Source organism: Medicago sativa, chromosome 3 (assembly GCF_051527215.1).
Source record: "Medicago sativa cultivar Bolivia chromosome 3, Bolivia_mono, whole genome shotgun sequence".
Taxonomy (NCBI): domain Eukaryota; kingdom Viridiplantae; phylum Streptophyta; class Magnoliopsida; order Fabales; family Fabaceae; genus Medicago; species Medicago sativa.
Window position 1 is genome coordinate 77,076,281 of NC_140751.1, and position 12,612 is coordinate 77,088,892.

A 12,612-nucleotide genomic window follows, 5' to 3' on the forward strand; every position below is an offset into this window, starting at 1 on the left:
GTTAGATGAGGCGCATAGTGTGAGGTGCATGAGGCAAGGAAGAGCATAAAGAGGCACAACAAACTTTGGAGTCGTATTCTGGAGGCTCATATGATATATTTGTCTTAACTTTGTGCATGAACCACATGACCAAACATATTTGGAATGGAGATGTGTGATTCGTCTAATGTGATCTCTTTTTGATAAATGGAATTTTAGATAATCACTTTTTTGTACTTTTGAAGAACTATCAGAGGATGAACACTTAGAGCTTTGATATTTGATATTCACTTGTATCCATATGATTGTCTTGAATTCTTTTGTTGAGGATCATCCAGAGGGTTGTTGAGGCTTGATGTTGATGTTTGACCCCTGACATTATTACAGCTAGGTCATTCATATGATCGTCCCGTTTAAAAACCTGATTACCTTATGTTCTTGTGATTTGAGGGATTCTCAGGCACAAATGATGCATTTAGCTCCTTGTTGACGTTACATTGATAAGAAAATTTGTTGTATAGCTAGATCAACCCATCTTGATCTTGGAAATCACTTGCTATGTGTTTATACTCTTATTTTCTTATAATGTTATTGCTTCCTTGAATCTTCCATTAAACTTTTGTTCAACTATCTTGTTTTAGATTCACCGGGACACTTGAATCCTGCACCACTTGATACGCAATTAGTAGAAAAATCGTTCAACTATTATCATAACATCAAATATACGACGATCCTTTGATTTGTTATAATCAAAACATAACATGTGAAGTATTGTAACCAGATCAAAATTGTTATTATATAAGCAACACCTTAACAATTCAACCATTTCACTGTGTGGATGACAAAATCTCTCATAGATATCGACAACGCTCTCCTGGTGCACATGCCTTATTTTGATTAGCAACGAGCGTTGGCAAATGTCAAATACCAAATGCGGTAGATGGTGAAAACCGTCTCGATATTTGTGGGGTTTCAAATGCAAAAGGGACTCCTCAAGTATCACCAACACATGCAGAGGACTGGGTTGGAGCACAAGATAACCAACAACCTGGAGAAGTGGCAACATACTCTGTGTTTGTGTGTGTGTGTGTGTGAGAGAGAGAGAGAGAGAGAGAGAGAGAGAGAGAGAGAGAGAGAGAGAGAGAGAGAGAGAGAGAGAGAGAGAGAGAGAGAGACCAACATCTTGCATCTTCATTTGGTGGCCAGTATTGATTCAGGTGGATCACCTGGCAACTTATTGGAGTCTTTTCTCTTCATCTCTTTTGTATTTATTTGATTTGTTTTGTACTCCTTTTTTTTAGTTTAGTGTACATGCCATGATTAATTATTAGTGAACAACTGTTGATTTTTGTTTTTGTTTATATATGTTTGCCTATATGATTTGCATCTAGTTAGTTCTTCCTATTAAAAGAAAGGCTAAAGTGCAACTTTGGCCCCCTATCTTTCAAAAAGTTGCGATTTTGGCCCCCTAAGTTTGAAAACTACAATTTTGGTCCCCTATGTTTTAGCCCCTTTGCATATTAGGTCCTTTTGGTCAATTTTGACCAAGTCAACGCATACGTGGCATGCCACATGTGTAATTAATTAATTAAAAAAATAAAAAATCGAAAAAATCAATTTTTAAATAAAATAAATGAAAAAAATAATAAAAAAAATATTAAAAAAATCTGGAAAAATGAAAAATAATAAAAAAATACTAAAAAATTCTGGAAAAATGAAAAATAATGAAAAAATAAAAAAAATTTAAAAATTTTCCAGATTTTAAATTAAATAAATGAAAAAAATAATAATAAATAATTAAAAAATAATGAAAAAATACGGAAATTTTTTTAAAAAATCTGGCAAATTTGAAATTCTTTTTTTCGAATATTTTTTTCGAAAAATTTTTTTCAAATTTTTTCCAAAATCTTTTACAGAATTTTCTAATGTTGAAAATTTGACATTCTAAAGTCGCAAGGAAGCGAAAAAAGTATACACAAAAACACCGACGAGAATACAACTTGGCCACAAATTTGGTACATATTTCTTTTTTAGGGAAATGAATGTTTCCATGACATTACTTTTTCGAATAAGTGATTCTTGGAATTTTCCATGAATTTTTGTGAAAATTTTTTCGTTTTTTTAATCATTTTTATTAATATTTTTATTTTTCAAGAATTTATTTCATTTTTTTGTAATATTTTTTCGTTTTTTAATTTTTTTTTATTTTTTCATTATTTTTCATTTTTCCAGAATTTATTTCATTTTTTTGTAATATTTTTTCATTATTTTTTTCGTTTTTTAAAATATCTGGAAAATTTGACATTATTTTTTTTTTGAATTTTTTCATTATTTTATAATTTTTTATTATTATTTTTTTCATTTATATAATTTAAAAATTGATTTTCTGGATTTTATTTTCATTTATTTAATTTAAAATCTGGAAATTTTTTATATTTTTTTATTTTTTTCATTATTTTTTATTTTTCCAGAATTTTTTAATTATTTTTCATTTTTCCAGAATTTTTTTATATTTTTTTATTATTTTTTTCATTTATTTAATTTAAAAATTGATTTTTTCGATTTTTTATTTTTTAAATTAATTAATTACACACGTGGCATGCCACGTATGCGTTGACTTGGTCAAAATTGACCAAAAGGACCAAATATGCAAAGGGGCTAAAACATAGGAGACCAAAATTGTAGTTTTCAAACTTAGGGGGCCAAAATCGCAACTTTTTGAAAGATAGGGGGCCAAAGTTGCACTTTAGCCTAAAGAAAATCTATCGTAAAGCTCAAAACTTTGTTGTCAACACCAAGTCCGAATGCAAGCTTGCTTATGAAAGTTCTAAAGATGAGGGGCGGGTATATATATACATATATATATATAGAGAGAGGGCATATCAAGTCAACGCCCTTTGGTGGTGTCTTTTAACAAGTCACACCTTAAGGTGTGATTTTCTCTTTTTAGTTATAACTTTGCTAAAAGACACCTTCATAAAAGTAAGTTGGTGTCTTTTCGCAAATGCTCATAGAGTAACTTGATAAAAGACACCTTCATAAAAGGTGTCTTCTATCATAACCCTATATATATATATATATATATATATATATATATATATATATATATATATATATATATATATATATATATATGTATGTATGTATGTATGTATGTAGAGAGAGAGCTTATTCAATCACAATCTCTCTTTTCTAATTACCTAGCTGGTGAGAATTTGTGCATAAACTATTTATCTATTTATTGATGAGATTAAGCATGTCACACATTCAAACACCATTAAGATTTGTCACAAAGTTAAAAAAAAAAAAATCTCACCAAAGACCAAAACGATGGAAACATAGTTGGAGGAAGGAAGCATAGTTCAAGAACCAAAATGCAAGGAATGTTTGTCATGCAACCAAAATAAAATTAAGAAATTAGTTAAGAGAATAAATAATTTAGCCTACTTTTTATCGTCTTAAATTTAAATTATGTGCTTGCGACTATACAAGTCTTGCTCTTTAATGGACACTTTTTATTATGTATTTAAGTCTCGACAAATAAAAGTGTTTTCGTAATTGCAGTTGATGTGATTTTGAATCTTGAAACTTTTTTTTTCACAAATGTCTTTTGTGTGTTTCTTTTGTAGTAATGATATTTATACAATTATTTGATGTTAATTTTTGCAACAACTTTCTTTTTTTTCTTTTAAAGGTAAAAAACAATAGAGAAAAGAAAATGAAGAAAGAAGATATAAACACTATATAAATATAAGAGAGAAAATTATCTAAAATCATCAGAAAATAGAAATATCTTTTCTCTAATTTGGTACCGACATCTTTTGTAATTTTTACACGAAAAATCCAAAGAGTAATGATATTTTGACATCTATTTGGTGACAACTTTGTTGACAACCTTGTTTTTCTGACTTCTTATTGGTCGAAAACAATGGAGAGAGAAAAAGGAATAGAGAGGATAACAATATCATGTAAGTATGAGAGAGAAAGTTGTCCAAAAATTGTCAAAAAATAGTTGTCAAAATATCTTTTCTCAAATCCAAAAGGGAAGCATCTAATCCAAAACGCACTTAGTTAGACCAATTGAGTGCAAGAAAGAAGCACACTTCTCGATTAGTGTATAGCTAAAGTCAAAAAGGGAAGGAAGCATCTATCCAAGTGTAAGAGTTTAACAACTGGAATCGCCTAATTTATAAATTAATTTTACAGCATCAAATCCAATTGCCTAATTTATAAATTAATTTTACAGCATCAAATCCAATTGCCTAATTTATAAATTAATCTTACAGCATCAAAACCATTGAACAATGTTAGTCTTTTCTCCCAAAAAAAAAATGTTAGTCTTCTGATTTCATTTTCAGCGTCCATTTGATTATTAATTTACAAACTCGATGTGGTTCAATTTGTTATTGCTTATTACAAGCATTTGTGGACCACTAATTGATGTCCAACTAGCGAGCATCACTCCCACACTTACCTACTGCATTTTCCTTAACAAAAACCGAGGCAATGGTCTTTCTATATTTCACTCTAATGTGCAACATGTTGATTTTTAAAGTTTATCAGCATCCCATCCACATATAATTAATCAATAGCCAAAATGCTTAACGTTGTTTGAAAATAAAATAATAATTTATATGCATGCAATCCTCTACAGAGTGAGACACATTTTTGATTTTACAAATGATGAAATCGTAAAAACTTTCCAAGACCTCAAAACAGACAATCACGGTTCCAAATTGTGGTGTAAAGTGAAATCACATCGACCTTAATAGAACCGCATCAACTAGGGATGTAAATGGATATCCATGGATGCGGATAGTGTGATATCCGCATCCGCTCTGTTGGATAAATATGAAATCCGTACTCTATCCATATTCGTGCGGATATCCGTTTAGCGGGTAATCCGCGGATTTTGAGGTATCCGCGGATTTATAAACAAAGGTTCTTCACATGCATTTTATTTTCTTTTTAGCAAAAATATAATATACATACATTACAATAACAACAAAGACCATTAACTTAACAAGAATATAAATAAAATAAAGTCTCTTACTTTTAATAAAAATAAAGTTTTTTGATTTAACAAAAGCTTAAGTAACCCTAATTATATTCAACAAAAACAAAGCTTCTTGCTTCAACAATCCCAACTACTTTCACTTCTTTCAAAAGGAGCGTAATAACCAATAACACTCACAATACTGAGGGTTTTTGCTTAGGAATTTGGAAGTTATTAAGTTATTCATGTAATTTACTCGCTTTAATAGCGGGTATGGATATCCACGGGTGCAGATACCATTAAATCCAAATCCGTGTCCATTAATTACTCCCTCCGGTCACATTTATAAGCAAAAAACAACTTTTTAGGTACATCCAATAATTAATGTATCTAACCCATAAATGTGACCGAATACATTAATTATTCAATGTACTTAAAAAGTCATTTTTTGCTTATAAATGTGATCAGAGGGAGTAGCGGGTAATTAAAATATCCGTTTATTTTATCTGCGGATATCCACGGTGCGGATTTTTTTGCCATCTCTAGCATCAACACCACATTAGACAACATCGATACAGGCCAACGATCTCAATTATTACAGTTGTTTACATCTGGCTAAAAATTTAGCTAATAACCTGTTCCAAATTACAACAGCCCAACAATCTCAGCAGTTCATCATTAATAGTTTAGCTAAAAAATTTATGTGGAAAATTTGGTGAGTGGTGGAGGGAACCACCGGGGCAATTGGAAAATTTGGTGGATGGGGGAAAATATTTGGTGGGTGGGGGAAAATAGTAATTTTTTTTTTTTGGAATAGTAAGTTAAAATGAATAAAAATCAACGACTATACAAAACTATAAATAAAATTATCTAAGAATTACAATATTGTACGTAGAATTATTTTTTATATTTTAAAGACAAAAGTAAAATTAATTTACGCCACAACAACCTCATCAATTCATATGGCAGCAACCACAATTCATATTTGGGTTTATTTTTTATATTTGGGATGAAAGCATCACTTGAATTTGAAACATTGGCGTTTTTCATAAGAAATGACGGTCTAAGAAATGAAGGTCTAAGATAGTTTATAGGCTAAAATATGGTATTGGTCCTGCAAAATGGGTCAGTTTTGGTTTTAGTCCCTGCAATTTTTTTTATAGTTTTTGGTCCCTGCAAAAATAGGCCAGTTTTGGTTTTAGTCCATGCAAAATTTTTTTTATAGTTTTTGGTCTTTGCAAAAATATGCCAGTTTTGGTTTTAGTCCCTGCAAATTTTTTTTTATAGTTTTTGGTCCCTGCAAAAATTTTTGTTTTTGGAAATAGTCCCTGACCCCAATTATGTGATGATTTGTCACTTTTGTGCATATGTAGCATATGTGTTTACTTAATAAAAAGAATATTATTTTTTATAATTTATATAACAATAATTATTTTTTAATTAAAAAATAATAATAAAACAGATACAATAATTATTTTTTAATTTATAAAAGTGACAAATCATCATATAACTGGGGTCAGGGACTATTTCCAAAAACAAAATTTTTTGCAGGGACCAAAAACTATAAAAAAAATTGCAGGGACTAAAACCAAAACTGACCTATTTTTGCAGGGACCAAAAACTATAAAAAAAATTTGCAGGGACTAAAACCAAAACTGGCCCATTTTGCAGGGACCAATACCATATTTTAGCCTAGTTTATAAACAACTCTTACCCTCCTTTCAAAGTTCAAACTCATGTAAATATAAAAATATAAATATATCCATATTTGCATTTGCATATATAAAACACAAAAAAGAGTAAAAAAATATAAATAAATTAAAAAGTTCTAACTTTGCTAATCATGGTCCATGGATGCATTGCTTGTGCAGAGAAAAAAGTAAACAATGTCTGGGGAGACCATAAATTTGTTGTCCCCGGCCCCCAATGTCCTATGTGCTTTTTCTTATATATCACTCTCACTCCATTGTGAGACTCAACACACTAAACTCAACATCTCAAAATGAAAATTTACTTCACCTTCCTGTTCTTGTCGCTTTCTTTTTTCCATGTAAGAAAAACCACAAAATCCATATACTCTCATTTTCATACTTGATTAATCAAATTGCATTGCATGGTTCCTTTCCTTAACTAAGTTGTTATTGTCCTACATGTAATTGTCCTTAAATATTTCTTACTAATTTTGTATATGAATGAATGCAGGTTTCTATAGCAACCATTGGCAAAACCCAAGAATACTCCTATTCCAAACAAAAGACAAACCCTTTCACTCCTAAAGCCTCACTCATTCGCCATTGGAACACAAAAATCTCCAACAAACTTCCAATCCCTCAATTTCTTCTATCTAAAGCTTCTCCTCTTACACCACAACACTACGCAAACCTCATAAACCTCTTCAAACAAAAACCCTTCTCATCAATTCTCCATAATACCCTCTGCTCCACACCATACTTATTCTGCTCCTTCGACCACCCAAACACACTTTACCAATCCACAAAAACCAACAAATCAGACTCAAACTTCGCCGTCTACTCAAACAAAAAATTCTCAAACTATGGCTCGGCTCGACTCGGCGGAGTTGACTCATTCAAAAACTACTCCAACGGTTTAAACACAAACAACGACTCGTTCAAAAAATACAGCTCAGGCTCAACTCGTCGCGGTGGAGAATTCAACAGCTACGCAGAAAACGGCAATGTAGCTAACACAAACTTCACAAACTACGGTTCCGGTTCAAATTCCGGCATCGGAGACTTCAAAAGCTACGATAAACTCGTAAATGTACCCAACCTCGGTTTCACCACCTACGACTCCGCCGCTAACAATCACAAATTATCATTCTCAAGCTACGGTAACGATACAAATTCTGGATATCAATCATTCAACAGCTACGGAAAACGTGTTCGTAGCGGTAACAGCGATTTCATCAATTATGCAGTTACTTCCAACATTCTTCAATCAACATTCACCGGTTACGGTGAATTAGGAACAGGAGGTGCAAACGATTCTTTCAAAGCGTACAGTTTCAACGGTAATAATCCAAAGAGTAGTTTCAAAGCTTACGGCACCGGTTCAGTTTCCGGTTCCGATACTTTTGTTAGTTACCGGAACCGCGCTAACGTCGGTGATGATACGTTTCAAAGCTATGGTGCAAAATCGAAAGCCGGTGCTGCGTCGTTTACGAATTATGGACAATCGTTTAACGAAGGAAACGACACTTTCACTGAATATGGAAAAGGAGCTACGGGTAAAACCGCGTTTGGATTCAAATCTTATGGATTGGGACGCGCGTTTAAGGTATACAACAAAAACGGCGCGTCGTTTTCAGCGTATAACAATTTCAGCACAATCAGTGGCAAAATCGTAAATAGATTTGTAGAACCAGGTAAATTTTTCAGAGAGTCGATGTTAAAAGAAGGAAATGTGATTATTATGCCAGATATTAGAGATAAAATGCCTGCAAGGTCGTTTTTACCCTTATCTCTATCATCGAAATTACCATTTTCATCCTCGAGGTTGAGTGAGATAAAAGAAGCGTTTCACGCGCGGGATGGTTCAGCGACAGAGCGCGTGATAGTTAACGCGCTTAAAGAATGCGAGAGGGAACCTAGTGTGGGAGAAACAAAACGGTGCGTTGGATCAGCTGAGGGTATGATTGACTTTTCCGTTTCTATATTAGGTCCCAACGTGGTGGTGAAAACAACTGAAAATGTGAACGGGTCAAAAAGGACGGTGATGATTGGAAAAGTCGAAGCAATGGACGGTGGAAAAGTGATTAAATCAGTTTCATGTCATCAGAGTTTGTACCCTTATTTACTCTATTATTGTCACTCTGTCCCTAAAGTGAGAGTTTATGAAGCTGATATTCTTGACGTGGACTCTAAGTCAAAGATTAATCATGGTGTTGCCATCTGTCACATTGATACGTCATCGTGGGGTCCTAAACATGGTGCTTTTTTGGCGTTAGGGTCGGGACCTGGAAAAATTGAGGTGTGTCATTGGATTTTTGAGAATGATATGACGTGGACCACTTCTAGTTGAGGAAGGAAATATTTCATTCGGTTTTTTCAGTTAGTTAAGAATACAAAATTTCACATTGTCATGTGTTACCACGTTGTATTTTTTTTGTTTTGTTTTTGTCTTTGAGCTTTGGAATTCTATTTGTGATTCTATCTTTGTGTCGTGTTCTAGAGTGGTATGAATCTTTGAGTAAGCGTGACTCATGATAATATGGCTCATAGTTTTATAATATTATTATTATTATTACTAAATTTCTTTTGCGGTTGAAGAATCTAAATGATTGTGTTAAATTAGACATGCTCCTTTTTAATATAAAAAATTGAAAGAAGGGAAGATAGCAACTAGCAAGCATTATTCAGGTGAGAAAGTAGTGGAGAAGGGAATCTGTAAGGAATGTTTGTAAAAGAGAGGTTACCCAATGGAGGCAAGACATTATGGAATGCGTTGGAGAACAGAGAAGCATCTCAAGGTTTAAGTGATGTGATGGGATGGGAGAGTGGTGATTGTTACTGCACGCCTTGGTATGTATGTGCTGGGTGGAGTGATTGTGCGTAGCGTACTTTAAAGTGAGAACATAAAAAAATACACTACTCTACATGCAAACGTTGCAGCAGCTTTAAGTGCAACCAAAGAAACAGACACCATCGAAGGTTCAAAGCCATGATCCATTCCACATGTCTTATGATATGTGAGTGGGGTGTAGACTGCAGGCTACTCTACTCTTGGTGGTATGACAGGGGTTGGGGAAAATGAGGCTAACAAAGGACCCACCATCTCTCTTTAACGGGCCACACTCTTTAAGGACTCTTCTTGTGCAATCCAATTGTGATACATAGGTCGATTCAACTATTCTCTCTCACGCACATATCTTTTTATGTTTCAATTTTAGCCTGTTTTTAGTATAACAGTGGATATGTCAAATACGGCAACCCATCTTAATCGAACATGCCCGTTGATTCATATCGGATGGCTACAATGCAGCCATGCGTGACTTACTTATTGCGTCTAATCCAATTTGAACTTATCACTTTAAGACCAATATCACTATATCATCTACGTAAATCAAAAGAATTTTGAGATGATGGTAAAAATGTTCAGCAAACCAATAATAATCAGAAATAGACTTAATATTCCCCAAGGAAGTGAGGGCTCAAGTTAATTTTGGATTTCAATCACAACTAGTTTGTTTCAAACTGCATATACACTTATTTAATTTGCAAACACGATTAGGTCGAGAGGGTTTAAGTCTTGGGAGAATTCTACAAGATCCGCAATGCATAAAAACATTATTTGCATTTAATTGACGCAAATATTATTGTTTTACTGCAGCTAGAGCCAAAACTAAGCGGAAAATGACCATTTTAATAATAACAGGGGACAAAGTTTTAAAGTAGTCTACTTTTTCTTGTCGATTATAGCCTTGCCTTGTGCCTTTCTATATTACCACAAGCCTAATGTTTTAGTTTTACATACCATTTCAAGCCTATATATTACACCTTCATTAGGAGGTAAATCAGTTAATATTCAAGTATTGTGCGGAAGAGCCAAAATTTCATCATCCTTAGCTTGTTCCAAATAATCATGTTAGATAGCTTGCTTATAGGTACATGCATGGTTCAGGAGAAAGGAAAGAGACATAACAAATGTTATGAATAGGAGAAATATTAGCATAGGACATAAAATGATGTAAGGAATAAGGATATTATTAATTGAATTGTCAGGTGTGGCAAAATTATGCAAATGAACAATGTTGAAATGATAGTTCCCCATGTAAAAAATTCTAGTAGATGCATGAATTCTCGACATATGGATGTGAAGAGAACGGTTACTAGAAATACTAACATTAGAAGTAGTAAGTTCAATAGAAGTTTTAACAATAGGAGGAACAATTTGAACATGTGGAGACTATAATATTAATTGAGAAAAATTAGATGCAATGGGAAGAAGAATATTATAAACAGGGTTGTCAGAAGATGAATATGAATAGGAAAAACATTTTCGTTAAAAACTACATGTCTTGGCAATAAAAAAAACTACATGTCTTGAGAAAAATTAGTTCATGATTGTGCAAATCATAAAGTAACCCTTGACTCCCTTTCTTTGTTCGAAATGAATACATTTTCTTGTTCAAGATTGAAACTTTGTTCTTTGAACAATAATGTTGGATATGAACTGTTAGTAGTATATGCTAATTAGAGATGACCACAAATAGATAAGAGAAGAGGGGATGTACATTAATTGTCTATGTAAACTAGGTTTACCCTTACAACTAATGAGAAAGTATTTGACATTATTTAATAGCATGTTGTAAATGATTTCCAACTTTCTTTTGATTATCATTTTGTTATATTAGTTCCCAAAACATTTATACAAAACTAACATTCTCATTTCAAATTTACATCAGTTGGTAATTTAATTATGTTTCGAAATACATACATAATACAAATCATAACCATATTCATGTTTTATCCAAAGGATGCAGGGACAACACATTAATTAGTTAATCATTAAATGACAATACCTTATTCACTAACTACTAACTAACTAACACTCCTAAAGACTAGCTAATTATATCTTCAATAAGATACATAAAAACATATAATATGAAAGAAAGAATAGACAAATTGAAGAGGAATAAGCCAAGAGCCCAAACCAGAAGAAAAATGTTGAATGTTATTATCTGAGCTTAAATATTGCATTGGTCCCTGCAAATATGGTCCGGTTGAGTTTTGGTCCTTGTAAAATAAAAATTCAGAAATCAGTCCCTGCAAAATTTTCTGTCTTTTAAAAATACCCCTGGGTCCACTGAAGCTGCATGGTGGCACTCCGATGCTGACGTGGCACATGCTGACTGTGCATAATTGGCCACGTGGCATCTGACGTGGCATATAAATTAATTTAAAAATGTAAAAAATCTGAAAAAAAATCTGAAAATTATAAAAAATCGGAAAAATTAATTTAAAATTTGAAAATTATAAAAAAAATTCGAAAAATCTAAAAATAAATTAAAAAATCATAAAAAATTTCTGGAAAAAATCTGAAAATTATAAAAAATTTCCAAAAAATCTGAAAATAAATTTAAAAATCATAAAAAATTTCTGAAAAAATCTGAAAATAAAAATTTTCGAATATTAAATTTTAAAAAAATATTTTAAAAATTCTGAAAATTGTTTTTAAAACAAATATTTTTTTTGAATATTATATATTCTGATATTTCTGAAAAAAAATATTTTTTTTTTAAAATTAGAATCCACCAGTGTTGTTTGATTTTTTTGTATCACCCGATTGGACTACAACTCTATTGGACTGTCTTCTATTCCTTTTTTATGTCGTTGGACTCTTGGCTTATCAAAAAAAAAATTAGAATTTTCATAAAAGAACAAGAAATTAGATTTTTTTAAAAAAATTTAAAAAAAATAGGAAATTTATCTTCAGATTTTTCTTTCAAAATTTAAAACTATTAATTTATTTTTTAAAAAAATTTAAAATACATTTTCCAAAATCTGGAAAAAAATTCAGGATTACAAAAATCGAAAAATAAAATATATTTTCCAAATATTTGAAAAAAATAATTTTTCATTTATTTTTTTAAATTAAAAATATTTTTCGTTTTGCAA

At 31.7% G+C, this 12,612-nt stretch overlaps 1 protein-coding gene across 1 annotated transcript; it reads left to right on the top strand.

The window, feature by feature from the left end:
• The first annotated feature begins 6,952 nt into the window (after window positions 1-6,952).
• Window positions 6,953-9,246, top strand: LOC146940380 (uncharacterized). The gene is made up of 2 exons (XM_085754083.1): window positions 6,953-7,025; window positions 7,178-9,246. The coding sequence occupies exons 1-2, from the start codon at window positions 6,978-6,980 to the stop codon at window positions 9,014-9,016; spliced, it is 1,887 nt and encodes a 628-aa protein (XP_085610209.1). The 5' UTR covers window positions 6,953-6,977; the 3' UTR covers window positions 9,017-9,246.
• The last annotated feature ends 3,366 nt before the right edge of the window (window positions 9,247-12,612 follow it).

Coding starts and splice junctions, on each gene's coding strand:
- LOC146940380 (XM_085754083.1), top strand. CDS start 6,978: ATGAAAATTTACTTCACCTTCCTGTTCTTGTCGCTTTCTTTTTTCCAT. Junction 7,026..7,177: donor TGTCGCTTTCTTTTTTCCAT/GTAAGAAAAACC, acceptor GAATGAATGCAG/GTTTCTATAGCAACCATTGG.